The sequence below is a fragment of the Neopelma chrysocephalum genome, unplaced genomic scaffold (assembly GCF_003984885.1).
Source record: "Neopelma chrysocephalum unplaced genomic scaffold, ASM398488v2 Primary Assembly neopelma1_24, whole genome shotgun sequence".
NCBI lineage: Eukaryota > Metazoa > Chordata > Aves > Passeriformes > Pipridae > Neopelma > Neopelma chrysocephalum.
In genome coordinates this window covers 26,781,267-26,795,837 of record NW_020897693.1, presented here as the reverse complement: position 1 = coordinate 26,795,837, position 14,571 = coordinate 26,781,267, and the positions used below count along the sequence as shown (strand labels likewise).

Below are 14,571 nucleotides of genomic sequence, written 5' to 3'. Positions count from 1 at the left end.
CACAGTACTGTAGTAATTCAAACTGAGCAAGCTTTCTGTTGGAATCAAGGATCTGAACCTACTCAACTATTTTCATATCAAAACTCTGAGTATTTTCAACAGATCCAGAGAGAGACCTGAAAAACAATCAAAAAATCTGGTATAGTCCCTCTAGATTTTTACTAATGAACACATGGGTTTAGGGGAAAAAAAAAGAGAAAAAGAAAAGAGATACCTATATTAACCAACTGAGTGCATTGAATGTCATAGAATATGAGAAATAAGGCAACTGCCTCTGCTCCAAATTTGAGTTAGAAAGCAGACAAGTACTTTTCCAAATATGTATATTAAAAAAGATTAATATTTTCTTACACATCTTCAACTCGAACTCTCTGATAGTCAGAAAGAATGGCTCCCACAGATACACCCTCCACTCCTTCTTTGTCCTGAAAAGAGACATGGAATATTAATGACAGCAGTATATGATGATTTAAGCTGTAGAGATTCAGTATCTCCACTAGCAGAACCAGCCAATAATATTTTTTATTCCCGTGTCCAGTACATGGAACTGAGTAGGCTGGAATGCAGATCTTGCACAGAAGAGAGCAGCTCAGCTGAACTACTAAATGGTCTAACACAGTAAATTACTCAAATCAAGTACCATTTTACTGAGAAATAACCAAGGTAACTGAAAACTATTGGATTTAACAGATTATCCTAAAGTTTTCCTGACATGCTGAAAATTCCTTCCAGCTTTTCACTATAAGTGAGGTATTAGCTATCTCACCTAAAAATAATTATCAGCAACATACAATCATGACAATTAATTAAACTGCTGGCATTTGTCACTGTACGCAGGAAAGAGGCTGGGAGATGAATCTTTTTATCCTGACACCAGAACAAGAAAACTCACAGGCAACTAACTCAACATCACCTTTTAAAATTTCTGCTAAAAAACAATTTTTCCAAGTCACATTTTCTCTGTTTCATTTCAATTACCTAAGCCAACAAACAGCACTTTTTGTTTTCTCGTAAACACACTGAGAATGCAATATTTGAAAATGCACAGTTCCAATATTTTGTGAGCTCTTGCATTTCTAAGTTGCTTAAGTCCCAATCAACATGTTGAGTTTACTTTATTTCCCTAAAATTTGCTCCACTTAGACTTCAGTAAAAGTTGTTTTCCTCTTTTAACCAAGATTGATCGTAACTACAACATATGACTGACTTTCTGGACCTGCTCAATTAGACTGCAATCCTGTGAAGTTTGGTGCAAAATTTCACCACAAAGTTTTCAGCTATATACACATGCATCCCACTCTACACCTTTCTCCTTGAGCCTGCTCTATGATCTCGTGAGCTCCTGCTAAGCCATGAATGAGCAAGATGAGCAGTGAAGTGTATCAGTTGGGTGGTGAAGCCTCCCTGACCATACCAGTAAGCATTGTATGGTAAAGGTGGGAACAATTCTGACTGTAACATGCACATCAGCTGCCCAGCCAAGGTGGGGAACAAAGAATAAGCCATTATCCTTGTCAGTCTTGGTAAATGATTTACCTGAATCGCAGCCCAAGTGAAACGACACCATTGTTACAAATTTCAAAATCAAATCCATCTTTGCCTGATGAGGTACTAAATTTAAAATTCATTTCCAGTTTATCAATAAAAATATGCGGAAGGTGTGTTATTCAAAATTATACTGTAGTGAAACTAGATTAATCTCCATGGCTACATAGATACACATATCATACACAGTTTTCCACATTCTTTTATGAAAGAATCATGGAATGGTTTGAGTTGTAAAGGAACTTAAAGATCATCTAGCCCAATACCCTCATCCATGGGCAGGGTCACCTTCCACTAGATTAGACTGCTGAAAGCCCACACAGACTGGTCTTGAACATTTCCAATGATGAGGCATCCACAACTTTTCTGAGCAACCTGTTTTATAACACACACATTTCTTATCAAAACCAATAAGACGTTATAGGATGATAATATTTATTGCAATGCATTGCAGATCATTGTACTCCATTATATATATTTCCATCATATTTAGTCTTCTTTCTCTAAGAACAGGAAATAAATAGGTGGATCAGAGATGCAAAAGTAACTATATAACAAACTTTAAAAAAAATGTATCCTTATAATAAACAAATATGCAGTGAAACCTGTAGGACTTTAATTTGTAATTTCCCAAATATACAGATTTACAGAATCTCCTGTTCCTCCATGAAGATGGCAACTGACTTTTTTTTAATAAGCTCACAGAGCCATAAAAATATTTTTTATTTGTTCTGTTTTTCAAATTCTGACAAATTGACTGTCATTGGCTGCTTGCTTAAAACCTACATTAAATCTGATTTAAATAATAACATACAAGATTGTCTGCACTTATTCTAGTTTATTTCCTTTGATAATACATAAGGTTTAAACATCTTTTGAAATGGCAGTAGATAGTATCATTTTGCACTTGTGGTTAGCGTTTGTGTTTAAAGAATTCTCACAGCAAGTTATTCACCATCATCACTTTTCATTTAGTTCTTCTGATGGTAAAGAGCAAATATAAATTTCGAGACAGCAGATTCCACAAGGAGAAACATCAATATACTTAACACATGCTTTGAAATGGGAGAACTAGTTAATATACTTACATACCATGAAATGTAATAAATTCAATCCCCCCATTTTGTCCAGCTCAACAAATCAAGGCTAGAGTGGCACAAATTCAAGAAATAAGAAGATTTGAAAGGAAGAAGGATGGACTATGAGGTGGAACAGAAAAAACTACAGTCTAACTTCCTTCATAAACTCCTCAACTGGACAAAGTTTACATAAAGCCTTGCCACACAGTGTATGCAGCTCAGCACTTGAAGCACGCAAAGAGTACTAACTGAAAACTTGTTCCTCACTGGATTTACTCTTTGGTATTGAAAGAGTTATTGGACATCTTGCAAACAGACAGCATTTTTGTTTGACTTAGAGTTGATTATGGTTAGGAGAGAATCCACCCCAGAATCAATAGTGCCTTCACCTTTTAACGTGGAATCTGATCAGGTTTGGTCCCATAAAAAGCGTGTTAACAAAACTGCACGTGTAAAGCAAGCTGACATCTGCAGGCAAAATATCAGGGATCTGCACTGAACTAAAAAGCCAAGGAAGTGAATTTTGGGAAATTCAGAAGGGAAGATGTTAGATGCTCTATCATATAAAAAGTAACAGAGGACAGAAAAATGTCTGAGAAAGTTAATAAAGAAGGGTGTGCTTTTTCCTTGGGTTGTTTGGGTGTTTCTTTTTTTTATTATTATTATAAAAAATATCATGTACTGTAAATTTATGAGATTATTTAAACTATGCAAAACTTTACTAGTATGTTGCTAGTGCAATAGGCTTGTCTAAAATAAAAATAAATTGCTTCTCTGAAATATTTGGATAATACAGAGAGCACTTTTACAGTATAGTATACTCTGTCACAAAGTATGACAATACAATGTATGAAATACACACAAAAAAAGAGATGCTAAACACAGATGTATACAGATGCTAACAAACTTTTTATTTTTCATATGACATCTTAGAACTTATTTTTCCCCTTCAGAACTACTAAAACTACTAATTTCAAAAGGCAGGTATAAAAATAAACTTTTAAAAAGCAACTAAATAACACAAAGTTTTTAGTAGCTTTTTTTTTATGTACCTAAGATAATTATTAGCTATGTTTTAACTGTAAGTGAAATTACACCACTATTGTACATCTTGTTATAACCATTAATATATTCCTGTTCACAGGACAAGAAAAATAATCTTCATGAACAATTGTGTTAGAATACCAAATTGATCTTTGCAAATGTAACTGTACTAAAATGTACAATTTATGTTTAAAGCATTTTAAAGTTATTTATTATTTTAAACAGTTTAATGAATTGCTAAATTCAAAATTGCCGCTCTTTGCATATCAGAAATTACTTTTAGCTGCATTTCCTGCAGAAAATACTATAAGAAATTTAACATTTTTGCATAAGCTCCAGAACATCACTGCAATGGATATGCTTACTGTTATGCAGTTGTTAAGGTGGCTTTGTTATACCAATGTACAATTCTAACATACTACATCACAGCTAAAGTAAAATATAAACAGAAATTTAAGATTAGTTTATAACAGCAGACTCTTGTTTCAATTTTGATTTTTTTTATTTCAGTGACTGAAATTCAATTAAGGATATTGCCTATTTTGAGGAAACATCTATATATGCATTGTAGCATACAATACTAGTAGAAGTATTCTACTTGTAAGTAAAAAATTTACTGCAGTAGTATTTGTACAGAGGTTTTCTTTAATTTCACATTTTAATGTCTTTACTTGACCCTCTCGGAGTTCAGCAAAAAAGAAAATCAGTGATAATGTTATCAGTTTAATTAGTGTATTACATGCACTGTAACTATTAGTGAGAAATGTTATATTAATGAACATAAAAGTTAGCTGTAAATTACCTCAGAGTTATTATCAATTTCCCAAGTTACTGCTCCTTAAGATAACCCTCTCCCTATGGTCCTTCCAGTAATTTTTCTTTGCCTGATAAACATGATGATTAAACAGCACACAGTGCAAACCTTTGATACTTTTTAAATTAAATCCATGCCCAGCCTAAGGGCTGTGTCGGATTTCAACTAAATGTGTCAGTAAATCAGATAAAAAATTATCAGCAACTCAAAGAAACAGCAGCCTTAGGCTTCATCAGTGCCAGAGAAAGCTGAACAAAATAAGACATACAGACAATATCACATTATGAGTAAAGGTTACTGTTAAGCATATCACTGCACAGAACTATTCACCACCTTAATAATGTCTCTCTTAAATGAAATATTGCATACAACAGCTAAAATAATAACAAAGAAAGGAAAGTGGTAGACCTGTGCCTATATATGCCTGTTCATGTGTATCGCAAGAAAATTTGAATGCTGCCATTCAGAAAAATGCAAAATATCCCTAAAAATTTACTGTTTAGAAAAGATCTTTGCAAGAAACTGAAGTATAAATAGCTGAAGAATGGTTAAACTAGATTTAATTTTTAACATTTGCTTCACAGATTTGCCACACGAGAGTTCATTTTTATGACCAAGATACAAAATACATCATCTCTAAATGAAATTGTCTTTCCAATTACTATCTTCCTTAAAGCTTGTATGAGTAAATTCAAATTAAAACACAGCATATTTGCAGGTGTGTGACTCACAATATATACCTTAGTAACAGGACTTTTAGGCTTCTGCAATTATTTGAGTGGAAAATTCTTAAATATGAGCTTGCCTTATAATTTGTGAAACATTCTAAGATCACTGATTATAGTGATTTCAGAGTATGTGATTTTTTCTAAGCTTTGATATGCCTGTCAGATGCAGTTGCAAGTAATCAAAGACAGTATGGAAATATCCCTGAGACATAAGGATATAATAACTCTTAAGTCAGACTGAAAACCCACTGTTTGTAAGGTTCTGCAGATTAGCTATGAATCACATAGTCTTGCAGATCACTACACATTATCTGAGACTTTTCTGTCTTCTACATAGGGACCTCAAAGCACGTTTATCTCATGCCTTCATTCCTTAGGAAGAAGTAGTTCTAAAACCAGTGCAAATTAATTTAATGTGGATTCAAATAAAATCCCAGTGTGAACACTCTCATTATGAATTTCGGTAGTCTTCAGTGGGCTTATTTTAACTAGCTTGAGAAGTAAATTACTTTTTAATACTGGTATCTATACAAGATGATAACACTATGTAACTAATCCACTTTAAAAGCTAATTGGATACATTTTTATGAATGCTCTGCATAGGACATAGGCACACTACCACCTTTAAGCAAAACTGATGGCCTAACTTAAAGAGTTTTGCAAATGCAACTACTGAAACACTGCATGCAAACACACACAAAATCTATTAATTCAGTTTAGGGGGTATTCCTCAGCTCCCAGTCACAGCCTTCAGTATCCGATTGCAATCTCATAATAAACACATCTAACTGGTATATAGTCTTCCTGCTACCTGGAAAGCCCAAAGATTCAGGGAGATGGTGCAGGGGTACGTTTCTTTGCATATAAGCACATACACACACACCACAGAAAAGGAAAAAGGAAAGAGAGCAAAGAGACAGAAATACCACTCTCAATGTCTAATATCGAACAGAAGTGTATTGCAATACTGCAATTCAAAAGGCTAGAATTATATTTTAAAAAGGAGAAACAGAAAACCAGGAAAATCTTCCACTATAGCCTTACACCACAACATAAATGCAGTTTTTCCTGATACACTGATTCTAAATTTACCTGCACTTATAAAGTGAACAATTAGTCTTAGTAATTATAAATTATTAATGAATTATTTTTATACTATCTTACATCGTAACTATTTTCATAGAATACAAGGAAGTTTCTATATCATTGTAGAGACCATACTATTTCACAAGATTTTTTTTCTAAATTATTTAATGTAGATTGACTGATTCATTTTTTCCCAATTAAAAAAGTCATACTAAAACCAGTGCATTTAGCAACATTTCATATAGTTAGATATACCTATTAAAAACACAGAATACTAAGATATACTTATCAAAACCCATAGAATACTAAAATAAAAATCAATAGACTTCACAATAGTGGCATTGTGAATGCTACCTAAGGACTTTTCTACAGAACTGTGAGTTTTTGTTTTCTCTGTACCAGTTAACTGAGTAACTGTTAACTGATGCCTACATTCCATCCACAGAAGCTACAGTCTTTGACACTAAAGTAAGTCTGCAGCTGAGCAAAAAATATTTTTTTAAATTTTTTTTAAAATTGCATTTTGTGCAGAGATTTGGTGCCAAATAAATGTCTGCTTCACCTCTGGGACTTCAACTCTTAAATATTCAAATAATTGCAGAGCGAACTTGCCTGCAGACACTTCTTTCTGGAAATCTTATTTACAAAATTACCTCAACAAAGACTGATTTAATAATTTAATAATCAAATTTAACATGAACAGTCAACTCCAGATGGAAAAGAAGACATTACATCACAACAACAAGATGCAAACGAACAACTACAAAACAGTTAAGTAAACATACATGTTTCTGCTCCCATGCTAGACTGGATATTATAAGTATTGGTGATTGTAAGTGTAACTATTTTGCAATCAAGAGCAATCATATTTATCTAGAATTATTAGTCAAACACTGTGATCAGATTTAAAAATCAACATATACAGTCACGTGTGAGTTCTTCAGAATGAAAAAAAAATTAAAAAAGTTTTTGTGTTATGAAGGCAGGTACTGACCTATATTATTATGTGTCAGATCAATGTCTTGCTGAAGACAAACCACTTACTGAATCAAGGAAAAGGTCAAAGGAGTACTAGTTTGTATTTTCTTGTTAAGGGAAGATTCATGATTTAGATAATGCAACTCGGTTCACTTGCATCACATTCAGACCTCAGACAGGCAGAATTTCACTCTTGGATTTCTTGTTTTTAAATAGCATCTTTAACAAACCATAACAGCCAAAAGTTGGCCTTGAAAAACTAAGTTCTTGAATGTAAACACAAGGTCTTTTTTTCCAGTCTCTGCATTAGCTTTCAGCCACACAGCCTTCATACGGACCAACTCCTAGATGCTAATGGCAATCTACATCTCTACAATGAAGACCAACAAAACACAGATCCAGTACAGCATCTACAAAACATACTCTGAACAGACTCTACAGTTTGCTCTGGTTACCTGAGGTATACACCAGAGTTTGAATCAACTCATTAACAGATTTCTACTCAGGGAAGCTTCCCTAGGAAAATGTCATACGAGAATTAACTGTCTAGTCTCATTTATTTCTATTTGAGTATTGTCAAAGCAATGTTATTTAATGAAGTATTTCAGAACACATGCTAGCAAATACTGAGGTACATAAGTAATTTGATTTTTGTTAGTAATTCCGGAAGCAAACAGTCCTTTTTGAGCAAGAAAAACTTTAGGCATGACAAGACATGATATCGAATTTTTGTTTTGTAGTCCTTTTATCACATGCAACAGGACAAGACTCAGAATCATGGAAGAAAAATCTCTTAAATTAAAATGAGCTATTTCATCCATTAGAAACAAATGTTCTATTCCACCCTTATGTTTTCTTGTAAAGAATACAGCTCTCTGAGAGCAAAGAAATGTAAAAAAAAAAAAAAAAAGAAATTATTTTTCTAAAATTAACTCTTAGATGTCACAATGTGACATTAAGGTAGTTGTCTGCTTATTTTAACACATTCTAAATCATATAAGAATTTCAGATTAAAGAAGTCAATTTTACTGTCACTAACAAATATGATAAGTAGATATGTTTTCATACACTTAGATAACTCGTTCTCCCATGGACTACAGCTGAGAACATCTTTCAAATCTGCACTTCATACTTATGAAATCTATGTAATATGCATCGATAGACACACACAGAGATATACATGCATTGCCAGTGAACTCTAGTTACTTTAAAAGGAAAAGTACTTTTAAGAATACGACAATTTGCTAATATTCTTTTATGACTTCCACTCCAAAGAACCGTACAAAACCTTTACCTCTTAGAGTAAATCTTTTTATAATACTGAATGTTTAGACTTTCGAAACTTCCAGTTTTTGTAAGAAAGAGCTACTGAAAGTATTTATAAATCATACTCTCCGCCAAAATTTAGCTGTCAAACTTAGCTTTCTAGCCTTGACAAAATAGCATCTGGAGCATACTGTACTGGAGCAAAATATCCCATTCTATAAGGGGAAACAAATTTTCACTTAAGGTTGACCGATATATAAAATTATTCAATGCAATATTTGAACAAATCATGTAAACATTGTCAAAAATGTTCATTATTAATTGTCTGAAATATCGATCACATTCAGTAATCTGAAGTACTTGAATAAAAAATATGTAATATGATGGACATGAAAAACATGTTTTTACCTCACAGCCCCTTGATGAAAAAGCAGAAATTTCACCAGTAAGTCCGAAGATTCTTAACTCAGACTTTTACAAACAGTTAATTCACATTTACTTCTATGCTAAGCTATGTCCCCTGATAACATGAACATTTAAACTAATTTATAATGTGAACATTCAAAATATTTGCAATCATTCCTGAATTGTCACAAAAACTATAATGCTAAAGTACATGTCAAGTATTAAGTATTAATTGATTAATAAATTCAAAATTTTTGTGTTGATGGACAATTTACAAAAAACCCTGTTGCTTTGACTGCCTCCACAGTTTTTTAGTTTAAAAGTGTATCTTCTCTCAAAGTGCCAAACTCTACTTTTAATATAAAACAAGTATATTATATCAAATATTATTCTTTTGGCATGAGTTATTGAAATATGGAATTATCTGATAATGAATGTATAAGAGGAAAGGCATGCTTGAGAAAGTAAGATTTACTGTATTTCATTTGGTATTACTCTATTGGGAAACTGTAGGTCACTATGGACAAACCAAAGTCAGCTGGCAGGAAAGCTGGACAATTTTTACCTGAAAACATTCTAGGAGTATATATTAATACATATAATAATAATAAAACATTATATTCAAAGCTAAGGATACTTTCCTCTAAAGGTTATTTGACAATTTCATCTTTCTTGCTTCTTAAAGACAATGGAGAAACCTAAACCTTTAATTCTATTTGCATAATGCAATGGAGTAAGGCAGCTGTGGCCTACTGTGATACTAATAGTACAACCTCACCAGCTTTAATAACATTATTCTGCACCCACATACACACAAGAGAATTAAAGGAAAGATTTACATTACACTGACCCATTGCTGTCACTAGGAAACCACTCTATTCTGTAAGCATGCAAATATTCAACCTTTTCTGTATGAAACAATGTCACTTGTTCTGCTATATGTGGACATTTGTTTGCAAAGTGTATCACTGTAACAATTCCTTCAGAATTTCATACACACATTTTCAAACTATTAAGTCATTATGTTGCTATTACAACTATCAGTAGATAATCTTGGCATGGACTCTGAAGTACCATATACAAAACCTCATACAAGATCTCTAATAAATACTGCAAATTTCAATTTTTCCCAATGACAACATACTTGAGATAAACTTTCCCAGAAATATTCTTATTATCTGTACTGCCAATAATCAGCTCTTCTGATCTTGTCATCACTCTTCCTTATATAAAAGCAGAACATAGAACTTCTAAAAGACTTTGCTGGGGGAAAACAGTCTATTGGAAACACAAGTCTAAAAGAAAGGCCTCTTTCTTTTTGTACTTGGAACAGAAAGCTCATGAACCCTCCTTTAATCTTCAACAAAACTTTTGTTACTTCTCCAAAAGTCAACGAGGTTTGGAAATTCTTTAAAACTGTTAGGAATCTCAACAATGCAACACTAGAATTTTCTTTCATCAAATTAAGTTAATATAGTTCGGTTCCTTATCTTTTTTTGCCTAAATATCACTGATCCTAGAAATTTTTATGTTCAAATGATGAGAAAACAGCACTGAATAAAACTGAATTAAAAGAAGGCATACTCATGATTGTCAAATTCTTCTATGGCCTTTACAAACTTAAAGCAATCCTGATAAAATATTCCTTAAAAAACAAAACCACCACTTTTTACAATGGTATGCATTTTCTGCTAATTTTTGAAATAGCAATCCTCTTCAAATTTAAGCATTGACACAGACCTTTTAGCACAATAATTACTATTTCAAAACTCCAGTGTCTGCACTGCACTTCTCATAACAAGAAGTCATTGAGGATTCAAACTCCTTGAGGAAAAGATAGAAAAGTCTGCACATGCTTAGTGAAAACACTGTTATTTTATGCTCCTTATCTATGACATCAATTACTCTTATTGGTGAAAATATTGCAACTTCCAGCAACATTTTTCCCAGATTGCAGTGAAGCACAAAATGCCACGTCATGATTTTCAGGTTTAATTCTCTAATAAAGTGGTTTTGTTTGGATTATTTTTCCATCACCGTGTTTGAATAAAAGACAAGGTCACTTAGCATTACTAAAATGATAGCAATGATTCCAAGTCTTAAGAGAAACATTTCAAAACAATATCAAAATATGCTCTCTGACAAGCTTTAGAAAGTTTACATGAAGAATCAAATCTTACTCTTCATTAAATTGCTTGGAAGCAAGAATCAAGGGTTCTTCCCAATATTTTCTTATCACAATAGAAACAAGTATTTTTCTATATAATTTCAGTTCCAAATATATATATGCTGAATGAATGCATTTCAGACACTTCAGCTACAGCCACATAAAGTCATAAATCGATTAAAGTTGTCTATGTCTACCTTTGTAATTTGGCAGAACAATAGCTTAAGGACAACATTCTTGCATTTACAATAAAAACATTTCTACATTAGATATTTAAAGCTTAATAATTACAAGCAATTAATACAGGCAAAGAACTAAAAATATATCCCAAACAAATAATGCAATATTACCCCTTAGTAAAAGCACATTGGATGTGTTGCAAAATTGTTACACCCAATACAGGAGGTCCACATTGCCTCCAAATTCCCATTTTATACCTTCCACTCTAAGAGCATACTGCAATAAACAAGAATTTACAGAGTATAAGCTGACTGGATTACAGGTCTTTGAGGAGAGAACAACTTATGACACAATTCTCTGGCATCCGTCCTTGCAGCTACAAGTATGTACAACAAGACTGTGAATTTCTTTAAGTTCTGAAAGAAGTCTCAGAAGCTCCCAGACTGGTCCAAACTTCAAAACACCCACTTAATTGCACTGCATTAAGGGTTTTCACTTTATTTTAATGAAAGAAGAGTAAAATTACCATCTATCACCATATCTGGCAGACTAGTAAGTACTCTGATGTTAAGCATTCATACCATCCATACCTTTTTAATAGCAGACAACTTTTATAGATCTTTGATTGGACATAATGTAGCATTCTGAATGTAAGAAAACAATCTGTGTCTTCAGCAGTGAACTGATGTGTGTCAATTACTTGAGGTGTGGAATCTTCAGCAACAGCACATGCTGCCACTTCATGAGATGAATTGAGAAATTTAATTTTCTCAGACTGGTCCAAGTGATTAATCTGATGCAAACAGATTCTTGCTCTATAGAGAATTTGATCAGGTAGCTTCTCTCTAAACCTTTATTCAATTCTTCAACATATAGTTTGATTAGGCTTGACTTGGTATCGGGGCTACAGAAAAAGTGTCTCTGCTGTTATATCCTGTGACAAGCTGGAAATATATTCTTGAAATTAATGTTGTGTTAGATTGTCTCTCTCCTATCTCTTAGCACCTTTTACTGGTACCCTCCATTAAAGCCAAAGACAGCATAACTGTGGCTTGCCCAGAATAATAATGGCCAAATACTTTCTGCAAGCTCTGCAAAGTAACACCATTCATTCTTTGGAAAAGACTTATTCTACCAATAATGAAGACAAATAGCCTAAAGAAGTTTTCAGCAGGGCACACAGTCTGTTTTATTCCTATCCTTAAAATACCTTTGCTTGCTTTTGCAATGATTTCACATTGACACTGTGGCTAGGTATCTACAGAACTATGAGAGTCAACTTTAATACAGTCCATTATGTCATGTCTCTGCATATCCCATGCACGCATTTAGTTCTTCAGGGATTGTAGTGGGTTGACCTTGGCTGGATGCCAGGTACCCATCAAGCCGCTCTATCACTCCCCCTCCCACCCAGACAAGGGAGAGAGAATAAGATGGAAAATGACTTACAAGTTGAGATAAGGTAATTTACTAAAGCAAAAGGGAAAGTTTTTGTGCACATAAGCAAAGAAGAAAGTAAGAAGGTTTATTCTCTACTCCCCATTAGCAAGCTGTGTCCGGCTACGTCCCAGGAAGCAGGACTTCAGCACACGCAGCAGTTGCTCAGCAAGCAAACATTGTAAACAACGAATGCCCCCCTTTCCCGATCCTTTCCTCAGCTTTTATATCTAAACTACGTCATAGGGTACGGATTATCCCTTTGGTTGGTTTGGGTCAGTTGGCCTGCTTGTGTCTTCTCCCAGAATCTTCCCCTTCACTGGGGGAGGAATGTTGCAGTGCTGATGCTGTGCTCAGCAGCAGCTAAAACACTGGTATGTTATCAACACCTTTCTAGCTACCAATGCAAAGCACAGCACTGCGAGGGCTGCTGTGCTCTCTATCTCAGCCAGACCCAATAAAGGGATCATGCAGTATCTACCAACAGCTGTGATGAGACTAAATCTCCTGTCCGAGTTCAATATTCACTGGCCCATGTTCACTCTTTTTATTTGCTCCCTCATCTTCTGAAGCCCTTCCAAAGTGTTTGTGATTTATTTAAGAGGGAGCATTCCCCACTTTCTAAATGAGTGAGAACAACCTTATTTTCATATAGTATTATACCACACAACAGACACAGCACAACTATGGCACAGACAGAATAACCAAGCCATGTTCACTCCTAGTTTCATTAATCTAAGCATAATATTCTCAAAATCAATGGAAAAATCCCAAAATCTGACAGGTTTCCCTTACAACCATCTCAAGGTATTCAAACTCAATAGACACATACTTAAAAAAAATAATTAGAAGTTTTAAAGCATGAATAAAAAACATTTGTCAGATATACTCAGTACCTCTTCAAGTACTTATCTGAGGTCGGAAAAAGGCACACAAGACATGCACAAACCATCAGTGTCAATGAAAAAAGAATATACTATTAGATACACAAATAAATTTATTACCCAGTTTACAACATGACTTCTTCCTTTAGCACTTTCACACACACACACAAAAAAAAAATCCCACAAAACAACAGTCTCCAAGGATGTCCTATATTAAGAACCATGCAAACTAAGGCTGTTAACATATCTGGCAGTCTGGTTGAGCAGTGACCACACTTCCCATTCAGTTGTCAACATTTTCTAAAAAGCTGTTTTGTCAATGATTTATTTGAACTGTCAATGCCTGCAAGAGTCTGATTTTAAGTTATCATCACTGGTTTCACTGTATTGAAGAATGGTACAGAATTAAGTTTGCATTAATTTTACGTTTTTGCTTTCTAATACATAGAATGTGTAATATTTCACAGTGGGTTATGTTTCTGAAACATGGCAGCAGTTCACTTATTCCAAGCCTTGTCTTCTCCTACAATACAGTTTATGTGATCCATAAAATGAGGCACTTATTTTAATACAAGATGTGGGGCTATTTCTCATTGACAGATCCTCATTTTCTTTCCAGAACATTGCCTTTTAATTTCTAAATCACTTGTGTATCATTGTAACTAAAAAATATTCTGGGAATACAGCCCTGCCTAGATGTTCTAAACCAAAGTAATCTGTTGACAGCAACAAATTTTTCTCATAAAACAGAAGGAGACCAAGCACTCTGAAAAATCCTAAAAATAGCAGAGAATCACCAATTTCAGCTGCATACAAGATAGAGCTCAGTCAGATGAAGAATGTAATCATTTTACTAGGAGAGTACAAATGTAATTCAAGAAGTTCAAATGGACTGAATCACTGTACAATTCAATCCAGCCTGATTTTTCTGCTGGAGCCATGGAACAGGAATAGAACA

General features: G+C 33.8%; 1 protein-coding gene across 6 annotated transcripts in view; it reads right to left on the bottom strand.

The window, feature by feature from the left end:
• Nucleotides 1–14,571, bottom strand: part of DPH6 (diphthamine biosynthesis 6) — a 206,509-nt gene that overhangs the window by 163,097 nt on the left and 28,841 nt on the right. For all 6 annotated transcript variants that reach the window (XM_027709122.1, XM_027709095.1, XM_027709132.1 and 3 more), the window contains one exon: nt 352–425. In XM_027709122.1, coding sequence (XP_027564923.1) covers nt 352–425 — 74 coding nt within the window. The remainder of the gene's footprint in view (nt 1–351; nt 426–14,571) is intronic.